Source organism: Oncorhynchus kisutch, linkage group LG1, assembly GCF_002021735.2.
Source record: "Oncorhynchus kisutch isolate 150728-3 linkage group LG1, Okis_V2, whole genome shotgun sequence".
Taxonomy (NCBI): Eukaryota; Metazoa; Chordata; class Actinopteri; order Salmoniformes; family Salmonidae; genus Oncorhynchus; species Oncorhynchus kisutch.
This window is the reverse complement of record NC_034174.2, coordinates 59,220,841-59,248,705: the sequence shown is the minus strand read 5'-3', so window position 1 is coordinate 59,248,705 and position 27,865 is coordinate 59,220,841. Positions and strand designations below refer to the sequence as shown.

Here is a 27,865-nt window from a genome sequence, read left to right as displayed (position 1 = left end):
CTTGTGGAAGGCTACTTAAAACGTTTGACCCAAGTTAAACAATTTAAAAGGCAATGCTACCAAATACTAATTTAGTGTATGTAAACTTCTGACCCACTGGGAATGTGATGAAATAAATAAAAGATTCTTATTCTGACATTTCACATTCTTAAAATAAAGTGGTGATCCTAACAGACCTAAAACAGGGCATTTTTACTAGGATTAAATGTCAGGGATTGTGAAAAACTGAGTTTAAATGTATTTGGCTAAGGTGTACGTAAACTTCCGACTTCAACTATATAAATTAATTTAACTGTAGCATTATCAGCGAGTAGATACTGGCATCAATTGCACATTTCCCCCCAGAAATGAAATAAAAATGATATGATTACCCTAATGACAGCAACTGGTATTGTAAAGTTATCATTCATATGCCAACATAAGAAAAATATAAGTAATCAACGTTAGGATGCACATGGGGCATAAAAGAGAATACACTCGTAAGAAAAACAATATCAAAACCTCTTCAGTTCAAATACATACAACCGGTATGTGTACACACTACACGTCTCCGATTGAAATGTGAAGCTGTAGCCTCAGCAATATGTGGATATGTCAAGCCAAGAAAATCTTGCAGAGGAAGAAAATAAAAGACAAATATACAAAGTAAAATGGCAGCACCACACCTTAATTCTCTGTAAAACCATTGTAAGTGTGTGCATATTACAAGGTTTATTTTTTTTAAACAAAATGATTGCGGTGAAAAGGCAGTAATAAATAGGGGGTGGCAGTCTGTTGGCAAGGCGTCAGTGATCCCCTGGCGTGTGTGCATTCAAATGTGTGTCTTGGTAAAGCAGTCTATATGTGGGCGGGTCAATCGTCCTTTGAGTGATGGGCATCCAGGTTGACCACTTGAAGCTCTGTGAGGTTGCTGCTGCTTGACTGCTGACCAATCAGCATCTACAGGTCAAAAGGAGAGGGATTAGGTGACATTAATGTTGAGGTGACAGTAATGACAGTAGAGTTGTGGTGACAGAGGGACATGCGTGTCATTACCGGGTGGAGCTGCACTGCCGACACAGGGATCTGAACTGTCCCAGGATGTCCTGTGAGGAACACCTGCGATACAGCACCTGGGGGGGGGGGGGGGGGGGGGGGGGGGGATCCAATAAATGAATCGCGCATATACAAACCAGTAGGGTTGGCCGCGATCACGATAGTATCATCTATTGAGGATGATTGACAGCCATCATTGACAGTGACAACATCATGACAGACGAGACTAAGCTATTTCAACTTGACTGCATGCCACCATGCAGTAAAGAGTAGAATCAGGCAGCACACAGCAGGGGTAGTGCATGGGTGACATTCTGAGAAAATTGCCTATATTTCTATTTGTTATAGCCTATTTCAATAAATGTTATATTTACAGAATGCAAGAGCACAATGTAGACAGAGCTAAAAGTTTCACCGAAGCAGCACAAAATGTCCGGTCAGAATGTCTTCTCTCAAATGTCAGATGATCTGGACTAAAATCCGAAGTCTATTTCTATAGGATCGGACACACTAAAAACTAATGGGGAGAAAAAAAAATGGTTACATTACAATATTTTTTGGACGACAGTATAGATATTTGACTCCAACTAGCTAGCGCTAACCGGCTCTACCTGCACCTAAACTCCGGTATTTGTTATCCTATAGCTGACTGATCAAAACTTGTTTTCTCATGTGCTCAAGTCTCTACAGCGGAAATAGATAGACTATACCAAACATTAGGAACACCTTCCTACTTACATTTTTACTACTTTAATACACATAAGGGAAATTGTCCCAATACTTTTGGTGCCCCAAAATGGAGGGAGGTCTATGTACAAAAAGTGCTGTAATTTCTAAACGGTTCACCCAGCATGGATGAAAATACCTGCAAATTATTATTGACAATCTGCATTTTAACCTCAGTCATTGTGTCATTTCAAATCCAAATTCTGGAGTACAGAGCCAAAACAACAAAAAAGTTGACAAAAAGTTGTGAACCAATACTTTGAGCTCACTGTATATCAGTGCCCTGTTAGGCCAGCTGTGGTGTCTGGACTCTGATTGGCTCACCGGGGTCATGGGACTGCGTATGGGCTGTCTGTGGGAAGGTGTTGAGCACGGTCAGACTGCCGTCGCCCAACGAGGTCGTAGGTGTGGCGTACATGACAGTGTGGGCGCCGGGGTACATCATGTGACCACCCATCGATGAGGGCACCGAGGACGTGACGATGGTGGTGGGGAGGCTCACTGGAGCAGGGAGACAGGACAACACGGGCAATGAGGTGTGCATATCAATATTCTGTAAGGTTCATTTATACAATTATGAATGGTGACTTCAACATGTAGAACAGGTCAGTGAAAACGAAAACTGTTAACAAAAAGGCAACTAAGGCCAAAAATAGAGCCTGCATATCACTTGTACTGCAAGTACATGACATTTCTTTGATACTTCTCAATGTAACAAATGACCACATACATACCACAATCAAGCATTTAATACAATTAGTTACCTTTGGTTTTCAGATGGAATACTGTTGTTTGATCTCCCCACCTTCGTGCCTTTCACATTTCTATATCCACCCTTCCAGTGGGATCAACATTATCCACATTTATGGTATCAAAACTATCCTAATCAGTACCTTTGAGTTTGGAAAAACTGTTTCACAACCAAATATCTATTATAGAAGGTGGTCCAGACACCTTTGTGATGTCACGTTTTTGAGAAACACAAAAAGGGAATATAACATGCGGATAAAGTTAGGAATGAGAATTTCATTTGTACAACCTCTAAAGATGCCGCGGTCATCTCCCTCTTCAAAAGGGGGAGACACTCTAGACCAAAACTGTTACAGTCCTATATCCATCCTACCCTGCCTTTCTAAGGTCTTCGAAAGGCAAGTTAAACAGATCACCGACCATTTCAAATCCCACTGTACCTTCTCCGCTATGCAATCTGGTTTCCGAGCTGGTCATGGGTGCACCTCAGCCACGCTCAAGGTCCTAAACGATATCATAATCACCATCGACAAAAGACAATACTGTGCAGTCGTATTCATCAACCTGGCCAAGGCTTTCAACTCTGTCAATCACTGCATTCTTATAGGCAGACTCAACAGCCTTGGTTTCTCAAATGACTGCCTTGCCTGGTTCACAAACGACTTCTCAGATAGAGTTCAGTGTGTCAAATCGGAGGGCCTGTTGTCCAGACCTCTGGCAGTCTCTATGGTGGTGCCACAGGGTTCAATTCTCGGGCTTACTCTTTTCTCTGTATACATCAATGATGTCGCTCTTGCGGCTGGTGATTCTCTGATCCACCTCTACGCAGACGACACCATTCTGTATACTTCTGGCCCATTTTTGTGTGTTAACTAGCCTCCAGACGAGCTTCAATGCCATTACAACACTCCTTCCGTTGCCTCCAACTGATCTTAAATGCAAGTAAAACTAAGTGGATGCTCTTCAAACTATTTCTGCCCGCACCCACCTGCCCAACTAGCATCACTACTCTGGACACTTCTGACATATATTCTATGTGGACAAGTACAAATACTAGGTGTCTGGTTAGACTATAAACTCTCCTTCCAGACTCATATTAAGCATCTCCAATCCAAAATAAAATCTTCCTATTTCGCAACAAAGCATCCTTCACTCATGTTGCCAAACACACTCTCGTAAAACTGACTATCCTACCGATCCTTGACTTTGGCGATGTCATTTACAAAATAGCCTCCAACAATCTACTCAGCAAATTGGATGCAGTCTATCACAGTGCCATCTGTTTCGTCACCAAAGCCCCATATATTACCCACCACTGCGACCTGTATGCTCTCGTTGGCTGGCCCTCGCTTTATATTCGTTGCCAAACCCACTGGCTCCAGGTCATCTATAAGTCCTTATTAGTTAAAGCCCCGCATTATCTCAGCTCACTGGTCACCATAGCAGCACCCACCCATAGCACACGCTGCAGCAGGTATATTTCGCTGGTCACCCCTAAACACAATTCCTGCTTTGGCTGCCTTTCCTTCCAGTTCTCTGCTGCAAATGACTGGAACAAATTGCACAAAAAAAAAGTATTTAATTTTTTAAAATAATAATCACTGAAGCTGGAGACTTATATCTCCCTCACTAACTTTAAGCATCAGCTATCAGAGCAGCTTACAGATCATTGCACCTGTACATAGCCCATCTGTAAATAGCCATCGAACTACCTCATCCCCATATTGTTACTTATTTTATTTACATTAAAAAAATCTCTACTTGCACATTCATCTTCTGCACATCCATCACTCCAGTGTTAATTTGTGAAATTGTAATTATTTCGCCACTACGGCCTATTTATTGCCTTACCTCCCTAATCTTTCTCAAAAACATGTGAAATCACAACAGGGTGTCTGGACCCTTCTATAACATGCCATTTACATCAAAATAGGGATTTGGTTGTAAAAAAAGGAAACTTCTCCTTTAAATCATTTTAATGATGTGTATGAACCCTGGATGACTGACAGGGAGAGCTGTATTGAAGACACAACGCAGCCATTTTGGTTGCTTTAGAAATGCATTAATTAAATGTCAACATTCATTTGACAAGTATATTCTATTACAGACACCTTAATGCATACTTTTAAAATTATATTATGTGAACTGAACATTTTAAAACCTATTCCTTAACGTCATTTTTTAAAGAGTACCAATGTTACTGTCCACAAAGAAATACTGAAATATGAATAACTTTGACCTTGAAACATTAATGAAATACTGTAGAATTCCATTCACTCCTATGGAGAACTGCTCCTTCTGAGGAGTACCAATGTGGCGGCCGGTGGCTTCAAAGCCTTCCGTTGGTCAATACATAGCATCAGCAATCCAGGGTTTATATATACACACATCTTTGGTTAATCTTGATTAAAAAAGGTCAGATTGGATTACCAAATCCCAATCCAAATGATCAGTATCATTTTAGTTTTTCTGTTTTGAAATACCAAAATCGAACATTTAATCCAATCCGATTGCCGAAATCAGAAAAGTTTTGAAAAACTGGGCCCAATAGCAAGAGGGTTTACTCCATCAAAATCTGTCAACGATAAGCAGACCACCTGCCTTCCCGCCATTGGGACTCCCCCCATTGTTAGGGCGGAGACACAACCATACCATTATATACAGTATTTCTGCCTATGAGAAGGCAAGGAGAAGCAATTACCATAATGTTCATACCTGTCCAGTCCTTTCAAAACTACAGGAATGCCTAGTGAGGAAGAGCTAGAGCCTAGAGGTCGATTTCAGATTCTCATGTCAGTCTCTCTATTGTCCCCTCTAGATTGGGCTACTGCTCTGCTGCACCCGTCATTCCAGACCCTCCTCCTTGGGATTGGGTCCATCAAGGAGCCCATTTCATTATTACATCAACTTGTAAACAGACCGCTGCTTGTCGCATTTGAGAGTGGGGTAAATAGCCTACTAGTAATCATATAACAATTTAACATGAAACTTTTTCCCCCTCTCCTCATTATACTAATAATATTATCGCAGTGCAGTGCTGTCCCCCCCCCCTCAAATCACATTGGCATAACAGTAAAATGGCTCATAAGCACAGACAGGCTGCTGTGAGAGTGTATAGTTGTTGTTGTTTACCCGTGGAGCTGCTTGTGATGTGGGAGAGGTCACTGTGGCTCACAGAGCTCTGCTGACTGCTGGGGTGAACCTGAATGGCCTGCAGCTGCTGGCCCATCCCTCCACCTGAGAAAGACGCACACATACCTAGAGTGAGAATATTAATTTTCCATTCAACCATTCTGCTATTTTTGCACACTCATTATAGAGGTCAAGTTTGCATGTTACCTCTGCTAGGTACATCACTACAGTTGGGTGGTAAATATGAACGGGTTAGTTATGAGTGTGTACCAGTGAAGTGGACCACTTAAGTGGCTGAGCAAGGGTTAACTGACCTACTGAAAAGTAGAATCCCCGTCTATACAGCTGTCATGTATGCTATTTAACACAAAAAATGTGTTCCCTTTTCAGCCGTTGTGATTTTACAAATGAAGTACTTGGGATATTCCTACTGACAATTTTAAAGAATGTACACAGCTGTTAGCCTACTTTCACTACAGTTCATGAAGATGAACACCAAGTGAGATATAAAACTGACACAAGCAATGTTCCATCTAAGCTGCACGCATCCGCTGACAGAAGCACGAGACTCAACTTTCTAGAGTTTTCCCTGTTCGTTAACACTATCAATGTTTCCCTTTACTGTGGCAATTGTGATCGAATCAACGCAATATTAGTCACTTTTAATGCAACATACCGAAACAAACTATGCAAGACTTTGAATGCAAAACTAACTACGTAAGAGATTCTGTTGTAGGCAGAACGCATCAGAGTAGGAATCTATCGCATTGACACACGACTCAGCCCATACTCTACACAGACCGGTGCAGATATCCAATCAGAGTTGCAGTAGGCCTGAAGGCAAATATACCATTGCCATACAGTAGATGGATCTGGGAAATTTACTTTGAACTGGACTGTGTTTACAGCATGAGCGATTGTGAGTAGATGCGCTTGTTTTGAGATCAAAGCAAGAGCTGCATGTAGCCACGTGTGCACATTTTGTTCATATCCTTTGCTAGTTAGTGAGTTATTAGCCCAGTTATAGATAATTTATAGTCAGCAATAGGGTAGTGATTGCTTCCTACAAGAGTACAAAAAAAGTGCTTTCTAAACATATTCTTAAAAGGGGTAGAGTTATATTGTGAGACAGTCTTGAATAAGTTTAGTAGCCAATAGGCAGAGGGGAGCATAATTTGTCTGATTCTCTGTAATAAATGGTATGGGAATAATAATGCATTTTATTTTGTAAAGTGTATTATTGCATCAAACACCACAACAAGATTTTCAGTCACCTCCTCGTCTGAAGGACAAGTGGATAAACAGGTTAATGTCAAACCCTGCAGCGTCTCATGGAATGTAGGCCTACATTGAACACCACCCATTGGCTGCTACTGAAGGCTGAATGATAGCTGTTCTATCGCTGTGCTAGAAGTTTATGGGATGCATTTTCTCCATTGTTTTTGATGGTAGGTCACTCTGGTACACAGTAGCCTACTTGGCCACTTAAAACTAACTTAAAGTAGCTATAGCCTCAGTGTTCACAGTAACCGCACGCTGGATGTTTTCACAACATTCAAGTGCAGAAAAAAAAAAAACATTGGACACAAGTGTGGAACTTTTTCAACTCCCGCTTTTCCCCCTTTCGCTAAGACAACTGATAAAACAAATAACGTGGCTTTGTCCACATATGCAAGCAGACTCCCCATCTTTTCTATTTCTTGTGATAACAGTGGTGCTACTACACACAATCAGTAACAGCCTTAATGCGCACCCCTCACACCCTCATTCAGTAACAAACACTGACGAGTGAACAGACTAAAATATCCTCTCTCCTATATTCCTGTCCCCCATCTACACACTGACTGCTACTCCTCCCGCTCCTCGTCCCTAAAATATAGCTCCTGTTTACCCTTCCATGAGTCTTTATTATCCATCCTTACTGCCTCCCTTTGTCCCGTCAACAAATGAGGCCTCTCCTGTGACTGTTTGCAAGCAGAGCACCATATTTAAACCTCATAAGAGTTCATTCAAACCTGCTATCTCACTGCATTGTAAATGTTAGTTTTTTTTGCCTTTATCGATATGTAAAGAGATACAGACATAAGCCCAGGAAGAGACACTGATGCAAGCTCAAACAAACATACAGAGAGAGACAGAGATGCATAGAGGGACAGTGAGGCAAAGGCAAACCTAGAAAAGGACGCTAACAGACAGGCATGGAGATACAGTTCTGAACAGCGACAAGAGATAGCTACAGAGAAATGACTGGGATCCTAGATGCAAACAAACCGGGCTCAATTTGAAGACACTCGACACAATCTTAGAGTGAGAGATGCATGCAGACAGAGAGCGATAAACCCTAAATCCCAAGTCAACCCCTGGGTGTAGATCGGAGAAGATCGAATGTGTGTAGCAATAGTGGTAGCTCCATCATGCCCTGATAGGTAAGGCAGAATAACAAAATTGGTTAAGCTGTACACTTAAGGTGGCTGCGGTCGCACAGAGAATAAATGAATCATTGAAAATTATTTATGTTGTGCAGACCATTTCATTAAAAAAGGCAGAATTGTTGCCATATTGCTTGCCAAAAGTGTAGGAGATAGGGGTTGATTTGCAATTCAAGGAGAGTTGATGCTTGGAAGTGTCGTGGCATGGAAACAAAACGCGGCGGGGTGAAGAAGCCCCTGACCTGTGAGCGAGACAGTTGCAGGTAGGCGGAGCAGGGTGGTCTGCTGGCCCTGCTGTGTGTGCCCTGCGGTAGCGGTGGTGATGCTGGTCTGGGCCAAGGGGCCCTGGAGGGCCTGCAGGTGACTGAGAGGAATGGTGTGCGTGCCAGGGGGAAGCGTTGCGCCTAGAGGACGTGCAGAGAAAATTAGCGGTGCACAGGTCTCTAGCAGTGGAACCGGCACATAGACCAAGAACTCAAAACACATAACACAGTGAGAAAGACCAAGATAGAGGGAAAACGGACACAGCCACATAACACAGCATGACTGGCAAAACATACTCAAACACAGTCAGACATAACACAGCCTCACAGACAGAACAAAGCCTCAGACAAAATACAGACAGCTTCACAGAAAAATACAGTTACAGAAAAAAAACACAGCCAGACAAAGTCACAGACAACAAAACACTGTCAAAACACAGCCAGACAAAGTCACAGACAACAAAACACTGTCAAAACACAGCCAGACAAAGTCACAGACAACAAAACACTGTCAAAACACAGCCAGACAAAGTCACAGACAACAAAACACTGTCAAAACACAGCCAGACAAAGTCACAGACAACAAAACACTGTCAAAACACAGCCAGACAAAGTCACAGACAACAAAACACTGTCAAAACACAGCCAGACAAAGTCACAGACAACAAAACACTGTCAAAACACAGCCATGCACACAAAACAGACAAACCACATGCACAAACACACACAGCCAAAAAGCTCCAGAGGAGCTTAGGGTGCAATATTCTCAAAAACAATTTTTTTTTAAAAGAAGACAATTCTGAAGCAAGGGAACAATTTCAGGGGGGTGAACAGAAGTAAACAAAGTTGGGTGCAACATGGAGGGGGTAAATGATAAGGCAAAGAAAGTGGGATTAAAAAAAACAAAAAACAGGATACCCCCCTTCACTCACCGGACATGAGGGTGAACCCTCCGGGTAGCATGACGCTCGTTGACGTGGCCGAGGTCTTCAGCACCGTGCCGTTGGCACTGCTGGTGGCACTGTGAGTATTGATGCCCGCCGAGACCTGCCAGCAGGTGGCAGGGATGCTGTTCTGCAAGTGCATGGCCACAGAGGAGGAGGAAGTGGAGGATGAGGAGGTCGACGTGGGTTGGGTGTTGACACCGGCAGCCAGATTGGCCATGGTGAACGTCGGCTTCATCATGTCCTGAGAAATGGAGAAAGCAGGAGAGAGATATTTACGATATTGATCTGTTAACAGTGCATTTGAAGAGAGTCTACTTACATAGCTTATGATATGTAGATAATTTGATAGCCACATTAATACAGATAAGGGGATGTACCAACCAAATGTATTTGCTTTTTCTCATGCCAAAAAACAATGCAGATAAATTACGCACTCTGTCCATCTCAGTCAGCACAGTTGGAGTGTTTTTAGATTTGACAAGTTGCTGATACACGTCAAAGATTCCATTGAAGGGCTAAGCTTCAACTCCTGAACACAAGTAGTTTGTGAGCAAGCTGGCATGCTAACTATCTTCATGAAAATCAAGCAAAGCAAATTTGAGTCTGGGGATGATGAGATGAGATTCAATTTTTAAATATATGGGGGGATTGGAAATGATGCAGACAATTACATTGTGGCTTCTATCAATATATCTGCAATATTAAAGCCTATTTACCCCTAAAAAAATAAAAAATAAAATGCAACATGGAATGTTGGTCCCATGTTTCATGAGCTGAAATACAAGATTTTTCCAAACGCACAAAAAGCTTATTTCTCAAATGTTGGGCACAAGTTTGTTTTCATACATGTTGGTGAGCATTTCTATAAGTATTTCTGTGTAATAAAACTATTTTATGGGGGAAAACCTTGATTGGCTGGGCCTGGCTCCCCAGGCCCACCCATGGCGGTGCCACTGCAGTCATATAAAATCTATAGATTAGGGCTTAATGAATTTATTTCAATTTACTGACTTCTTATGAACAGTAACTCAGTAAAATCTTGAGAAAAAACCCAAAGACACACGGCCGTCTGTGGTGTAGAGAATCATTGTACCATCTAAACCGATGCAAATGATATTTTCCATAACCCAAAATATAATATTTTAAGCTGCTGTACAAAACTTTTACCTCTACGGGATGGGCATCTCTAAACCGGGACGGTTGTTGCTAACGTGCGCTAATGTGACTAGAATGACGCTAAATACAACAACCAATGTTCCAGGACATAGACATATGCTTAAATTACTGTTAATCTAAATGCAGTGTCCAATTAACAGTAGCTATTACAGTGAAAAAAAGACCATGCTATTGTTTGAGTGCACAACAACAAAACATTTTTTTTTTATCACGGCAACAGGTTTGATACATTCCCATCTGAAGGTAAATAATGTACTTCCATTCAGTAATCTTGCTCTGATTTGTCATCCTGAGGATCCCAGACAAACTGTAGCATAGTTTTGTTTGATAAAATACATTTGTATGTTCAAATGTAGGACCTGGGATCTACAGTTTGACCCCACAGCTGTCTGGCTCCACACCAACCCTGCTCAGACATCTAGATGTGTGAAAGGGTATAAGCTAATTATCCATTATGTATGACATTCCTGGGAGTGTGTCAACTTAATGTTTTTATGACAATTGCATTTTTGTATGTTCTCTATAGTTATGTACTTAAATTTGATAAATTCGACACATTTGGGCAAACTCCTGGCAGACTTGATACATAACAGTGCGCAGTAATGTAATTCTTCAGTCTGAAACTTTGCACACATCTAAACTACAGCTAGACTCCCACCTTAAAGTATGGCCTTCCGCTTGCATCTCAAAGATGATTGGGGGGGGGGGGGGGAATTCATGTTTTTTTGTTTGTATTATCTTCTACAAGAGCTAAGGTGTTAAATTCTCCGACATTCATTTCACATTTCCACACACTTCAAAGTGTCTTCTTTCAAATGGTATCAGGAATATGCATATCCTTGCTTCAGGTCTTGAGCTACAGGCACTTAGATTTGGGTATGTCATTTTAGGCGAAAATGGTAAAAAAATTAAAATAAAAGGGTACAATCCTTGAAGTTTTTAACTTAGGTAAAAAAGACAACAAAAAAACTTAAGTACAGCAAGCATAGAAATAGCGCATATAAAACAGATATACTGCTTCATAGACTTGCTTTCAATCAGAATGACAGATTTATAACACACATTTCTATGTGAATTTGGCCAGGTCACCAAAATGTGACATATTGCAGCTTTAAGTGAATCAGGTGTTAAATGAGATGAAAAGGAGACTGGAGTGCCACTTTAATAGTTGCCATGTACTTTCTGAGCTTGCATTGGGTGTATTCACTGTCAACTGCACTGTTAACGTGTGTCCCGTTTGTAGCGCATCGGAGAGCAAAATGCAGATGTGTGCCGCAGTCCTCCCGAAACTTGTACAGCAATACTTGGGCAGTAGGCTGGCTGGCTTCTAGTCAACTGCAGGACATGTCAAGTGTGCCGACAGCAATGCTGCATTCAGCCGCACGCACCTTTGATCCAGCAGCGCTAAAAATTTACGTTTGAAGCGCTTATGGTAATGTCAAAATAACATTCGTTAGTGGTGAAACTTATTGAAGGTACAGCATGTAAAATGAACCTCTCAACGATGGGACATTTTAACCATGGCTGTTTTTGGGGGCCCACAGGGAGGTACTACTTCAGGGGTGCAAACTCATTCCACAGAGGGCCGAGTGTCTAAGTTGTGTTGTTTTTCCCCTTTCAATTTAAACCTAGACAACCAGGTGATAGGAGTTCCTTACTAATTACAAGGTAGGAGCGAAAACCCGCAGACACTCGGGCCTCCGTGGAATGAGTTTGACACATATACTACCTGAATGTGTCCAATTAGAACAAAAATGGTTGCTTCCTGGTTTGCAAAACGTTTTGCTACGGTGTGCCCTACTGAACACAATCCTGTTGGGAAATGGAGTGTTTGAGTTAGTACGTACTAACATATTGAACAGACTCAACTGACCGCATTAATTGTCTTGCATTCATTATCGTGCATTCTAGTCTAGGGCACTTGGTTTCCTTTTCTTTCTAGAGGACATCTACAGCCTGTATTTATTTTTAATTTTTAATCCCAGGCCCCCGTCCTCTCAGGAGGCCTTTTGGTAGGCTGTCCTTGTAAATAAGAATGTGTTCTTAACTGACTTGCCTAGTTAAATAAAGTTTTGAATAAAGTTTTGTTATCCCTCCGAGCATAAGTACATTTCTTCCTCCAAAAATAGTTGCTGAACGAGTCTCTTCCAAAAGAGAGGGGACAAAACTAGTAAACAAACAACCCGGGGTCTCGCGGCTCACCTCCTGTCAGGGAATACCACCACCTCACGAGCTCATAGCCGGTCTCTTTACCGAGAGTAAAGCAAACAATTAAAACCTAGGTTACGAGTGTTATGCCCTACTAAGTTTGCGTTGGATGGCCTGTTTCTTGTTATGACACCGACTGTGGGCGTCTGTCTGGCTGTGGTCTGATTGATTGAGTCCAGAACCCCAGCCAAGCCCACTTTTGCTCCTGAATAGCGTCCCTGTCCATCTGTATTTCAGTGTTCCTGTGACAACAGCTTCCTTGCACCAGCGTGCGGCTCTACCTTGTCGTCTGTACCGTCTTTCTATCAGTGCTTTGCACAACACCACGACAGAGGTGACTAGTCAGACAACCATTTAACCTCATTTGAAAAGCAATTTCCTCTCCAGAGTGAACAGTGAGGATTCCTCCCACCACATCAGCTGTGAGCCGAAGTAGTACCGTGGTTCATCAACAACCAATTATATTTCAAAGCAAGTCTGGCTCTTGGTTGAGTAAAGAAGCTTAATGAGCAGAAAAATCCCCCGAATCCTAGCCACAAACACTGATAATCTAACACAGAATTAGTTTCCATTTAATCAAACTGCGCATCATGATGACATGATTTGTTGTCACTGGTCATAAGCTTCACTGCTCTAAAATGGGGGTCAATGGGCCAGTCATTAATACAAAAATATTGATGTGAACTTGTGTAGCTCACGCTATAATTCCAAAGTGAAAGTGTAGGCCTGTGCCTGGTAAATGAAGCCAACTACATGACCATCCGAGGAAGCGACCATTTCTTCCCCTCTGCATTAAACCAGGTGAGAGATGAAACTTTGACCTCAAGTGGACAATAAGGCTCAAGACTAGCCCAACGAAACGCCCTTTTTATTTACTCAAGCAAAAGACTTCGCTTCGGGTAGGTGTACGTCGCTGAACCTCCTCACATAGAGCTCACCATGTTTCTTTGAAAATCACAGTCTCCAACCAACTCTGAAAACAGCTGCAGCGTATATGGAATGCAAGCAGCCATCTGCCAAGAGAGGAACTAGAGGAAACCATCCCATATATGGACAAAGAGGCCAAATCTTATTTTTATCAATCTGCTGTGAAGCATTTCAGATGTGTTTATTTTTCATATGCTCATGAATAACAGTGAAGTCTAAGGAGACTTAACAGTTAACCCATCGGTCAGCTTTGGTTAAAGGACCCTGTAGTGATGTCAACCGTTTAAGCAATATTATATCCTGTGAGGTTGAACTATGACTTTGATCCAACGATTTGTTGTTGTTGCGTAAATAAATAAAAAATTGGTGGCTACAAAAGTTCTCTGGCTTAAAGTTTGTTCTCCCACACATTTAACCAGAATAAGATGGTGAAGCTACCACTGGCGAGTGCCTTTAATTCTAACACAGTCTGAGATTAAGACAGCCAACACCCTTTTCAAGGGATGCTGAATGCAACTACAAGTGATGACATTCTACACTGGTTTTCTTTCCGGCACTGCATAGTAACCTAGCAAACCTCTTCGGTTCTGAAGCCTGTGCCCATTTCCCAACAGGAGAAAGAATGAACAGAGCAACAATACACCTCTTCCACATTATTATTATGCACAGTAGGCCAAAGAGTGACATGTTTGTTAATCTATTACTTTGAAAATCACCTCCATGCAACTGCTATGCTAAAATCCCCATATAAAGACAGCATTCGGCAACTCGATGCGTGGTAAGCCAGGTGCTCTGAAGCAGCTATCCATTGCGTTAATCCCAGGAGACTGTCTAACCACCTCACCTTGGGGGGCTCCGCGCAGCTGTCACCCTCCGACACCTGGTAGGTGAGGTCCGTCTCCTCGAAGCCTGTGGCGCTCATGCGCTGGTCGGTGGACGGGTCGTTGCGGGGCGGCGAATCGGGCGAGTTGAGGCACGTCTGGATGAGCGCCTTGCCCGTCTCACTGGTAATCATGGGCTGGAGCTTGCGCGTGGCAAACGTGTAGACGTGGCCCGTCTCGCTGGCCACCAGGAGGAGGACCTGGGTGCCCGTTAGAGTGGAGAGCTCGTAGGCCTGGGGGAGTGGGAAGAGGGATGAGAGAGCGCCAGGCATTAAATCAAACTTAATGTAGCCCTTTCCACCCACTGTCCCTGTCATCCCATATACAGGTTGAAAAATGTTTGTCATTGATAAGTGCCTACATTGGAACGCAGTGCCTGTAGAGTAACATGCTATACATGGTACAGAGCTCAGGTTCACCACTTCACAGCGCTGTATGGGTTGACTGACAGCTGTTCTAAACTTGACCATGTGTGCAACAACAAGATGCCCCCCATCCTTCCGTCTAAACTGGGCTACTTTTGCACATTTGTTGTCTGAGTGAGGGAAATGCTGTAAATCGAGAGGAGTCGATGTGTTCTGAAAGATGAGACATTGAGGGTTATAATAAATATCGCTTTGATGTGTGCTTCACATTTCCATATTTGAATACATACATTTACAGTATCAAGCTTTATGAGCGCTGTTTGATCCACAGTTACAAGGATGATATGCGTTATACCCTGGGTTGTCCTGAACACAATGAGCTTATGTTTGTCGTATTGTGAAGAAAATTAGACGCAAACACGTACTTAAATGCACTAATTCTATATGCACCAAAATTACAATCTGTTTCTCTGAAGTACCTTTTGAAAGCCTAAGACTGAGATCGTATTTTATAACGTGGCTAGCCATGTTGGCAATAGAATAAGCGTTCAAATTATGCCCACCTGACCCAGATTGCGACATATAAATGTAAACAGCAATGGTATGACGGTGGGGACACAGAGCTGTGTTCAAAAATAAAAAACTACAAGTGTGCTTGCCTCAGTTCCTCAATGGCAAAGCTAGGAGAGCTCAAAAAAAGCACCTTATAGTTGAAAGTTCTTTCCTTGAGTCAAACGTGCATTGAAATGACTTAGGAACTGTACACAGTTTGGAGAGGTGTGTGACCTCTTGGAGACACCAGTTCGACCTCTCACTCAAAACCATTGTAATCGTTTTCCTATCTTGCACCTACTCCAAAATATAAATTAATATTCTTATTATGTTACTGAATGTGCAGTATCCAAGTATTTTTAATATGTCATTGACAAATGCTGTGAAAAGCACAATAAATTAAAAATGCACAAAATCAGAGTGTAAGGTTTGGATTCAGTCTTAGTGTCCTCACCTTTGATCTGAAATAACCAAAATGTAATCATTTCCCCATAATCTCATGTTCTGGTTATGCATATGTTTTTTATAGTTCTTCTGTTAGAAACATTTCAATTGGGCCCTATCCACATAGGCCAATTTCCGGGAGTGTAAGGGGCTAAAAATGCCTTTGAAAGTGCAATACACTTTACAGTAACACAATAAAAGAGAAAATGTGATTTTCAGTGCACAAATTAATTATCCATTTATCAATTTTAATTGCAAAACACATGTTAAAAATAGTCTAATTCTAATAAATAAATAAATGAACTGCTTCATCAAGAAAAATCCCATCGGACAGACGCTTGTCTGAGCAGACTTCTTTCGTTAACGGCGAACAGCACTTGGACACTGATGTTTCTATGGATATACAGAGGTCATCAAGTTGGGCGTCAATAGATATTAACAGGCCCTTGCATGTATATTTATCAATATATTGTAACATTTGTGATAGGCTATACTGTACCTATTGCATTACCCTACAGTTGCAGTGAATAGTTGTGTAAGACAAAATGGATGGATTACTAAATCGATTTGCATTTAGGATATAGGCCTAGAGTTTTTGTTCACAGGGTCTCAATGCAAAGTCATTTGAGACCTCATGAAAAGCTGTATACAGAGAATGCTCATCTATACTACTCATAGCTGTCTATTTACCACCACAGAACGAAGCTGGCAATAAGACCGCTCTCAACCAACTCTATAAGGCTATAAGCAAAGAGGAAAATGCTCACCCAGAAGCGTCGCTCCTAGTAGCCGGGGACTTTAATGCAGGCAAACTTAAATCAGTTTTAACACATTTTTACCAGCATGTCACATGTGCAATCAGAGAAAGAACAAAAAAGAATCCTAGACCACCTTTACTCCACACACAGAGATGCATACAAAGCGCTCCCCTGCCCTCCATTTGGCAAATCTGACCATAATTCTATCCTCCAGATTCCCGCTTACAAGCAAAAACTAAAGCAGGAAGTACCAGTGACTCGCTCAATATGGAAGTGGTCAGATGATGCCGATGCTATGCTACAGGACTGTTTTGCAAGCACAGACTGGAATATGTTCCGGGATTCATCCAATAGCATTGGAGTATACCACCTCAGTCATCGGCTTCATCAATGGGTGCATCGACGACGTCGTCTCCACAGTGACCGTACGTACACATCCCATCCAGAAGCCATGGATTACAGGCAACATTAGCATTGAGCTAAAGGATAGAACTGCCGCTTTCAAGGAGCCGGACACTAATTCGGAATCTTATAAATCCCGCTATGCCCTCAGACGAACCATCAAACAAGCAAAAAGTCAATACAGGATTAAGATTGAATCCTACTACACAGGCTCTGACGCTCGTCGGATGTGGCAGGGCTTGAAAACAATTACGGACTACAAAGGGAAACACAGACGCGAGCTGCTCAGTGATGTGAGCCTACCAGATGAGCTAAATGCCATTTATGCTCACTTCGAGGCAAGCAACACTGAAGCATGCACGGGAACACCAGCTGTTCTGGATGACTGTGTGATAACGTACACGGTAGCCGATGTGAACAAAACCTTTGAAAACAGGTCAACATTCAAAGCCGCTTGGCCAGTCAGATTACCAGGACATGTACTCAAAGCATGCACGGACCAACTGGCAAGTGTCTTCATTGAAATTTTCAACCTCTCCCTGACCGAATCTGTAATACCTATATGTTTCAAGCAGACCACCATAGTCCCTGTGCCCTAGGAATAGAAGGTAGACTGCCTAAATGATTACCACCCAGTGGCACTCACGTCAGTAGCCATGAAGTGCTTTGAAAGGCTGGTCATGGCTCACATCAACAGTATCCCCCAGGATACCCTAGACCCACTCCAATTCCCATACCGCCCAAACAGATCCACATGACACAATCTTAATCACACTCCCCTTTCCCACCTGGACAAAAGGAACACCTATGTGAGAATGCTGTTCATTGACTACAGCTCAGTGTTCAACACCATAGTGCCGACAAAGCTCATCACTAAGCTAAGGACCATGGGACTAAACACCTTCCTCTGCAACTGGATCCTGGACTTCCTGGCGGGCGGCCCGCAAGTGGTAAGAGTAGGCAACAACACGTCTGCCACGCTAATTCTTAACACTGGGGCCCCTCAGGGGTGTGTACTTAGTCCCCTCCTGTATTCCCTGTTCACCCACAACTGCATGGCCAAACACAACTCCAACACCATCAAGTTTGCTGACAACACAACAGTGGTAGGTAGGCCTGATCACCGACAACAATGAAACCGCCTATAAGATGGAAGTCAAAGAACTGGCAGGACAACAACCTGTCCCTCAATGTGAGCAACACAAAGGAGCTGATCGTGGACTACAGGAAAAGGCGGGCCGAACAGGCCCCCGTTAACAACGACGGGGCTGTAGTGGAGCGGGTCGAGAGTTTCAAGTACCTTTTTGTCCACATCACCAACAAACTATCATGGTCCAAACTAGAGGTCGACCGATTATGATGATTTTTCAACGCAGATACCGATAATTATTGAAGGAGCAAAAAAGCCGATACCGATTAATCGGCTGATTTAAACATTTTTATTTATTTGTAATAATGACAATTACAACAAAACTGAATTAACACTTATTTTAACTTAATATAAAACATCAATAAAATCAATTTAGCCTCAAATAAATAATGAAACATGTTCAATTTGGTTTAAATAATGCGAAAACAAAGTGTTGGAGAAGAAAGTAATATGTGCCATGTAAAAATGTGTTCCATGTAAAATATGTGCCATGTAAAAAAGCTAACGTTTAAGTTCCTTGCTCAGAACATGAGAACATATTAAAGTTGGTGGTTCCTTTTAACATGAGACTTCAATATTCCAAGGTAAGAGGTTTTAGGTTGTAGTTAATATAGTATATATATAGGACTATTTCTCTCTATACCATTTGTATTTCATATACCTTTGACTATTGGATGTTCTTATAGGCACTTGCCAGTGTAACAGTAAAGCTTCCGTCCCCCTCCTCGCCCCTACCTGGGCTCGAACCAGGAACACGTCGACAACAGCCACACTCGAAGCATCGTTACCCATCACTCCACAAAAGCCGCGGACCATGCAGCGCAATGGGAATAACTACTCCAAATCTAAACGCGAGTGACGTTTGAAACAGTATTAGCGCACACCATCTAGCCATTTCACATTGGTTACACCAGCCATTAGGCTGCTAGGCTTGAAGTCATAAACAGCGCTGTGCTTGCGAAGAGCTGCTGGCAAAACGCACGAAAGTGCTGTTTGAATGAATGATTACAGGTCTGCTGCTGCTCAGTCAGACTGCTCTGTTGAATCAGACTTAATTATAACATAACACACAGAAATACGAGCCTTTGGTCATTAATATGATCGAATACAGAAACTATCATTTCAAAAACCAAACATTTATTATTTCAGTGAAATACGGAACCGTTCAGTATTTCATCTAACGGGTGGCATCTCTAAGTCTAAATATTCTTGTTACATTGCACAACCTTCAATGTATGTCATACTTACGTAACATTGTGGCAAATTAGTTCGCAATGAGCCAGGCAGCTCAAACTGTTGCATATACCCTGACTCTGCGTGCAATGAACGCAAGAGAAATGACACAATTTCACCTGGTTAATATTGCCTGCTAAACTGGATCAGTAGTTATAACTAGTGATTATGATTGATTGTTTATTATACGGTAAGTTTAATGCTAGCTAGCAATTTACCTTGGCTTCTACTGCATTCGCGTAACAGGCAGGCTACTCGTGGAGTGCAATGGTTAGAGCGTTGGACTAGTTAACTGTGCGGTTGCAAGATTGGAACTCCTGAGCTGACAAGGTAATGATCTTTCGTTCTGCCCCTGAACAAGGCAGTTAACCCACAGTTCCTAGGCAGTCATTGAAAATAAGAATGTGTTCTTAACTTTTATTTAACTAGGCAAGTCCGTTATGTATAAAAAATAAATCGTAAATCGGTGCCCAAAAATACCGATTTCCGATTGTTATGAAAACTTGAAATCGGCCCCAATTAGGCGGTGTCAACGGAAAGCCCATAAAATTGTCAGAGACTCCAGTCACCCAAGTTATAGACCGTTTTCTCTGCTACCGCACGACAAGCGGTAGCAGAGCGCCAGGTCTAGGTCTAAAAGGCTCCTTAACAGCTTCTACCCCAAGCCATAAGACTGCTGAACAATTAATAAAATCGCCACCGGACTATTTACATTGACACCCCCCTTCCCTTTTGTACATTGCTGCTACTCGCTGTTTATTATCAATGCATAGTCACTTCACCCCCACCTACATGTACAAATGACCTCAACTAACCTGTATCCCCGCACTGACTCGGTACCGGTGGCCCCTGTATATGGCCTCGTTATTGTGCTACTTTTTTATTTTAGTCCACGTGGTAAAAAATGTCTAGCTCTTCTTGAACTGCACTGTTGGTTAAGGGCTTATAAGTAAGCATTTCACAGTGAAGTCTACACTTGTTGTATTCGGCCATGTGACAAATAAAGTTTGATTTGATATAAATGCAAAACCATTCATACAAACTCCTGAGCAACACTAACTGTTCCCTTTACCTGTAGACAATCACTCATAACTGGCTTCATTGAGCTCTACACAGCCCAAATCATTTCCCTAATTTATGACAAGTTATTCCTTTTTCTAACCAGCTTAATCCCTAAATCAAAATGACAGTACATTGATATTCAATGCAAACATTCTACAAATGTGCTCTGACAACACTTTAGGCGCAAACACACAGAATTCCTTAGCACTGATGCAATGTTGTGTGGCAGCAAGCACATCTTCTAACTAACAAGTATATATTGATATTGGAGAGAACAATGAACGTGGTCTCTGGGCTGTGGTCCTACAAGTGGAGAGAGTCAGGCTAATGATTATTGGGAGAGTAAGAGGTAAATGTTTCTGAACAAGCGCATTAGTTGCTTAGAGCAGTGCAAGGCCACGTTCAGATGGCAAACGTTGTGGATAATTGCAAATAGAAATGTCATGAATAGAACTAACGGGATTCCTTACTTAGAATGTCAGAAGGTCATGTTTGTTCCACACAGGCTATTAGTACCACAACCCAGTGCCCTACTTAATGCAGCCTAGACCAAGCTTCCTTCCAACATGCATAGCTATTTCTTAAAAGCTTTTAACAGGATCTCGTTGAGCACAAGCTGTTGTTTCTAAGGGGAACCCCACAGCCATGCATAACATTGTGCCTGTGTACGCAGCAGGAAGCATGGCTCTAACAAGCTCAGAGCTCCCAGGCACTATTGTAGTAGGAGGGGAGGGGATCTTTTTTGGCAGCAGCCATTGGCCAGTTGGCTGTGTATGCTATTCAATGAATTCAAGCACTTTATGGTGCTCATAAAACTGGAACGACATCAGAAAGCAACCAGTGTTAGTTAGAAAACAAGGCTACAAAGACAGGAAGTGGCAAACGATAGGAAGGAGAATATAGAGTTGAAGAGATTGAGCGAGTTAGGCCTAGCTCTCCTGTATCCTCCACTTTGCAGCAACACTTTCTGTAGGTTGTCATTTGTGCGGACACTCACCCACACACCAACCCTGGGCTGGCAGGTAACGCTCTTAACCTAGTGGTTAAGAGCGTTGGGCCAGTAACAAAGATCGCTGGTTCGAATCCCCAAACCAGCTTGGTGGAAAGATCTGCCGTTCACCCTTGAGCAACACAACTTCTCTCTGGGCCCTGATGATGTCAATTACGGCAGCTGCCTGCACCTCTCTGATTCAGAGGGGTTGGGATAAATGTGGAAGACACATTTTGGTTGAATGCATTCAGTTGTTCAACTGACTAGGTATCCCCTTTCCAACACAGTATATGCACAAGTGGCATTGCATCATTGCAGAGGGGAAGGAACCTTGTGGTTGCCTAGGCGCCTACACAGTATCGCTCTGTAAGGGGGGGGGCACGTTGGCAGTGCACCATGGAGAAGCAGTGATGGCTCAAAGATGTGGCACATCAAAGTAGCGCCTTACTCCATCTTCCACATTGCAGTCCGATTTTCCAAGCGATCCAAAGCCTCCTGGGGTAGCAGGTAGCCTGTTGCGTACACAGGCACACCCCCAAAGACAACTGCTCCCCGGGCGCCGTGGATGTAGATTTAGGCAGCCTCCTACAACTCTCTGAATCAGAGGAGATGGGTTAAAAGTGGAAGACACATTTCAGTTGAATGCATTCAGTTGTGCAACTGACTGACTTAGGTAGCCCCTTTCATTGCCTGTTTTGTAACAGAGGTTATCAAACTTTTTTTTGCCCCTCCCTGTTGCATACAGCATACCTGGGTACGAAAATCTGTGAAGTACCCCTGCCCTGAGCGGGATTGTTTAACTCCTGAAGGCCTTCGCAGACTGTACGTAAGAATCGGTCTTAAGAGTATCGCGTTACACTGTGCAATATTAGCAAATTAAAATATTGATATCAACCTGGCCAGATTGTATGATTTGCTTCGGTTCTGTCGTCACATTCGGCGGTTAGCTTGCGAGGCTACGTCATCTGCAGCGGTGTATTTGATCTGTACGTGTCGACAGCACCAGTCTCACTCAATGCTCAGGCACGAGTGAATGGAGTTCAGAAAATAACTGAAAGTATGCATCTTACAAATAGTTCAAACTTTATGTCCGAACTCAGAATCAAAAATAGGCTTCCTCAAAATAACATGGTTGCTGTGGAAGAATGTGCATTTACAGTGGGGCAAAAAAGTATTTAGTCAGCCACCAATTGTGCAAGTTATCCCACTTAAAAAGATGATAGGCCTGTAATTTTCATCATAGGTACACTTCAACTATGACAGACAAAATGAGAAGAAAAAAATTCCAGAAAATCACATTGTAGGATTTTTTATGAATTTATTTGCAAATTATGAAGGAAAATAAGTATTTGGTCAACAACAAAAGTGGACATTTTGTCTTTGCAAAGGCCTTAATGTAATCTACTCATTGTACAGTTTAGGTAGCCTAACAGATAACTGGCCAAGTTCCCTGAGCTTAAAGCCCCTTTGAGTAGGAAACATTAATTCCCAACCTAAATACCTCCCTGCTTCTCAAACCAAATGATCTCCTTCACCACACACTTACTAGCCTGCGAACAAGGGTTGAGAGCTTCAAGTTCCTTGTGTGCAAATCACTAAAGGACTTAAAATTGTCCAAATGGCGACAGCTCCTCTTCCCCCTCAGGAAGTTGAAAAGGTTTGGCATGGGCCCTCAAATTCTCAAAAAGTTACACATTGAGAGCATCTTGACTGGCTGCATAATAACTGACTGGCTGCATAAGGTTTCTGGATCGAAGCCCAGAGATGACAAGGTAAAAATCTGTCGTTCTGCCCGTGAACAAGACAGTTAACCCACTGTTCCCTGGTAGGCCGTCATTGTAAATAAGAATTTGTTCTTAACTGACTTGCCTAGTTAAATAAAGATTTTTAAAATAATCATTGCTTTGTATGGCAACAGCACCGCCCTCAATCGCATGGCACTACAGAGGGTAGTGCAGACAGCCCAGCACATCACTGGGACAGAGCACCCTGCCATCCAGGACCTCTTATCAGGTGGTGTGAAAGGAAGACCTAGGGAAATCGTTAAAGACTCCAGCCACCAAAGCCAAAGACTTGTCTCCGCATCAAGTCTGACACCAACAGACTCCTGAACAGCTTCTATCCCCATGGCATAAGACTGCTAAATAGCACTGACACTCCAGCACACACATTTATACTGACTCTACACTAGAGGTCGGCCGACTGATTTTTCAACGCCGATACCGATTATTGGAGGACCAAAAAAAGCCAATACCGATTAAATCGGCTGATATTTATATATACACACATTTGTAATAATGACAATAACAACAATACTGAATTAACACTTATTTTAACTTAAATTGGTCTCAAATAAATAATGAAACATGTTCAATTTGGTTTAAATAATGCAAAAACAAAGTGTTGGAGAAGAAAGTAAAAGTGCAATATGTGCCATGTAAGAAAGCTAATGTTTAAGTTCCTTGCTCAGAACATGAGAACATATGAAAGCTGGTGGTTCCTTTTAACATTAGTCTTCAATATTCCCAGGTATGAAGCTTTAGGTTGCAGTTATTATCGGAATATTTCCCTCTATACCATTTGTATTTCATATACCTTAGACTATTGGATGTTCTTATAGTCACTATAGTATTGCCAGTCTAATCTCGGGAGTAGATAGGCTTGAAGTCAAAAACAGCGCAATGCTTGAAGCACAGCAAAGAGCTGCTGGCAAACATAGGAAAGTGCAGTTTGAATGAATGCTTACGAGCCTGCTGCTGCTTACCACTGCTCAGTCAGACTGCTCTATCAAATCATAGACTTAATTATAATAAACACAGAAATATGAGCCTTAGGTCATTAATAGTTAAATCCAGAAACTATAATTTCAAAAAAAAAAAATTATCTAACGAGTGGCATCCCTAAGTCTAAATATATATAAGAAATTCATGTTAGCACGCAATATTAACTAAATATGCAGGTTTAAAAATATATACTTGTGTATTGATTTTAAGAAAGGCATTGATGTTTATGGTTAGGTACACATTGGTGCAACGACAGTGCTTTTTTCACCAATGCACTTGTTAAATCATCACCCGTTTGGCAAAGTAGGCTGTGATTCGATGATAAATTAACAGGCACCATATTGATTATATGCAACGCAGGATAAGCTAGATAAACTAGTAATATCATCAACCACGTGTAGTTAACTAGTGATTATGTTAAGATTGATTGTTTTTTTTATAAGAGAAGTTTAATGCTAGCTTGCAACTTACCTTGCCTCCTTGCTGCATTCACGTAACAGGTGGTCAGCCTGCCACAGCAGACTCCTCGCGGAGTGCAATGTAATCGGCATCCAAAAATGCAGATTACCGATTGTTATGAAAACTTGAAACCGGCCCTGCCGATTAATTGATCGACCTTACACTACACACACAATCATTTACACTCCTGCTACTCTGTTTATCATATATCCAGATGCCTAGTCACCTTACCCGTATACATACCTAACTCTGTCACTCCAGTATCCCTGCATATTGTAAATATGTTATTGGAACTGACCCTGTATACAGCTTCTTACTTTTGCATGTTTTTGTTCTACCTTGTTATTTTGTAGAGCTTGCAAGAAAGGCATTTCAGTGTACTTGTGACAGGCATGCTGCTGCTGTAGTCCCATTTGACAGACTTATCTAGGATGAGGTTATCGCCCTACACATGATGACCCAACCTAAACGCAAATAGTGTCATACCTAACCAAACAGGCCAGATCAAACAATATTGAGCTGCCTTGAAAAGAAAGTGGCTTTGGCAGCAAGTATTTTCATGCTCAGGTTTTTACTGGGCTATAACTTGGGGAGGTGATTGCTGGAATGCATTAAAATGTTCTTCTCACCAGTCTCTATTGATCCTCTGTAGAAGCTGAATTGTTCTACAAAGCTAATCAAGTCCTGGAACTATATAGCAGCTCATGAAAAGTAGCTACTCTGGACAGCCTAATCAAGAACCCTTCATGAAAACATTGTTTTATCAATATCATCTATAATGGGGCCATTGAACTCAAATGAGTTCGCTGTACGTTACCACATAAAATAATTATACTTGGCAGATAGAGATTGAGTTCTATTGATGGTGTTAAATCAGGTTTCCTGGAAATGAGAAAAGGTGTCCCGCAGGGGGTCGATTCTGGGCCCTGTACTTTAATGTTTACATTAACAATAGACTTGTCTGTAAAAAATAATTACCTGTACTTGTATGCCGATGATACTGTTGCTTATGCTATTGGCCCCTCGGTTGACCAGGCTCTCTGAACCACAGTCTGCCTTTATTGTATTACAGAAAAACTTTGTCAAATTAGTAGTGAATGCATCTATAAGTAAGTATATGTGGTTTTCTAGAGCGCATAAAAATATGTCTGATTTAAGCATATGTACTTTGGATGGTGTCCATATAGATAGTGTCCGTGCTTAAAAATATCTTAGCATCTGGTTAGATGAAAAGCTGTCTTTTAAAATGCATATTGATGAGTTAGTTAAGAAACTGAGAATTGAGTTTCTATAGAAATAGGTCCTGCCTCTCGCTAAATAGTAGAAGGCAGATTAGGACCGACGGCAGACTGAACAGACTATGGCGACATCACCTATATGAATGAGGCTACCACTTCATTCAAGCAGTTAGATGCAGTTTATCATAGTGCTTTATTACGGGCGACAATTTTAGTACTCATCACTGCATTCTCTACCAGAAAGTTGGTTGGCCCTCTGATGTCACGTAGGTTGATACATTTCTATGTTCTCATTTATAAAGCCCTTTTACATAAAGTCCCACTGTACCTAACATCATTACTAAACTTGAGACATACAAATTACCACACCCAGTCTCGGGGATGGCCGTCTCTACTGAGTTAACTAAAAGCCGATTTTCCTTTCTTGTACCATATTTGTTGAACAATCTTCAAAAGGTGATGTTCTGGTGCTTCTAGCGCAATTCAGAAAGCTGATTGAGGACCTTATTACTGATGAATGCGTTTCTTTTTTATGACAGTGTTTTTCTTTCTGTTTGCATTTTGATGTGCATTTTCCTGTAATTTATGCAATTCAGAGACCTTGGTCTCTGTATGACTCAGGGATAAAAAATAAAAATAAAATACAGGTTAAATCAATTAGTTAGCTGTCAGGTCATTACTAGTTACCATAGCCCCCGTCTATTTTTACAATTTCTCGTAAAATTGATTTTAAACCTAAGCACACTGCTAACCTTATGCCTAACCTTAAATTAAGACCAATAGGCACATTTTTGTTTTTATGAATGTTTACTATAGCGTCAACACTTGTGGCTGTGAAATGAAACGTCTGCGCAGGTGTGGGAGCATGAGCACAGGTTGGCAGCATGTCTACAATGAAAACATAGATAGATGACTGACAACTAACCTTCTTCATAATGCCAGTCTTCCTCTTGCTAAAAGTTGTGTACCGCCGAAGTTTGTTGTCTATAAATTCCATTTTGATCTTGACTCGTCCGCGGGTTTTCTTGCCTGGCTTTGCCCCTGTTGCACCTCCCGTGACACCACCATAACCTCCCGGGGGTTGCCCCATAGACGTCGTCGATGCAGCGACTTCCATCTCAGCTCTCTCTCGTTTCACCCCTCTTCGGTCCCCGGCTGAACCCATGGTATCATCATCATCCCCGGAGTCGGACTCTGGTTCAGAGCCGCTGTACACCACCTCGGCTGAGTATTCTCTGATTCGGTCGTCAAACCTTCCACCTTCGGCACCACTCATGTTCGTTCCTGGGTTATTAACTTGCAGAGCTGTCAACCCAGTCCCATTTCCAGGTCGTGCGCCCCCTGCTCTTGTACCTAATCCTGCCCCGTTTCCCCCCAACATTCCGAACCTGTCCCCCAGGCCTTCAAACCTCTCGCGCCGCCGCGGTCGATGGACCCACTGGGTTTATGCGTAAATGAGCGATGTTGTGATCGAACAGAAATTATTCAAAAACTGTCCATTCCTCAATTTGTTGGTGCAAATTGCCGTGAAATCCAACTAACCGAGAGATAGCTAGCTAGTTAAATGTCATTTAGCTAGCGACTTTATCAACAAGTAAAGCCTAGCTAGCTAGCTATATAGTGCTGTTGCGTGTTCTCTGTGAGCTTTAGGAAACACGGTCAAATGAATTAGCACAGATTAGTGTAAACGAAAGAAATTGTCCATGGCATATAATTTACCATAACTGTGCAAAGTTGTAGTTAGAAGTTGTTTCCGCCTACAACTAATCAATCAAACCCAACCCCCTACTCTTCTCCACATAAGGACATTTCGATTTACACCCATTGGTATTACTCCGCGATCCCATATAGTTCACAACGAAAACGCTTGACCATTCCCAGTCTCTCTTCCAAAATAGATAATTTATGCTATTAACATCTGCAAATAGTCTCCCTTTGAAAATACATTTTAGAT

General features: G+C 42.0%; 1 protein-coding gene across 3 annotated transcripts; it reads right to left on the bottom strand.

The window, feature by feature from the left end:
• Positions 1-646: 646 nt before the first annotated feature.
• On the bottom strand, positions 647-27,865 carry LOC109890424 (serum response factor). 3 transcript variants are annotated; one of them, XM_020482370.2, is made up of 8 exons: positions 26,837-27,700; positions 14,438-14,707; positions 9,268-9,523; positions 8,315-8,476; positions 5,644-5,748; positions 2,086-2,262; positions 1,036-1,112; positions 647-939 (listed from the first exon to the last, which is right to left on the bottom strand). In XM_020482370.2, exons 1-8 carry the CDS (start codon positions 27,290-27,292, stop codon positions 853-855), a joined length of 1,590 nt encoding a protein of 529 aa, XP_020337959.1. In that variant the 5' UTR covers positions 27,293-27,700; the 3' UTR covers positions 647-852. The 3 variants fall into 3 exon arrangements, with proteins under 3 accessions (XP_020337959.1, XP_020337966.1, XP_031684049.1); XM_020482377.2 differs by lacking the exon at positions 8,315-8,476 and having other exon boundaries at positions 26,837-27,865; XM_031828189.1 differs by lacking the exon at positions 1,036-1,112.

Coding starts and splice junctions, on each gene's coding strand:
- LOC109890424 (XM_020482370.2), bottom strand. CDS start 27,292: ATGTTGGGGGGAAACGGGGCAGGATTAGGTACAAGAGCAGGGGGCGCA. Junction 8,477..9,267: donor AGGGTTCACCCTCATGTCCG/GTGAGTGAAGGG, acceptor CACGTCCTCTAG/GCGCAACGCTTCCCCCTGGC. Junction 5,749..8,314: donor TGCAACTGTCTCGCTCACAG/GTCAGGGGCTTC, acceptor CGTCTTTCTCAG/GTGGAGGGATGGGCCAGCAG.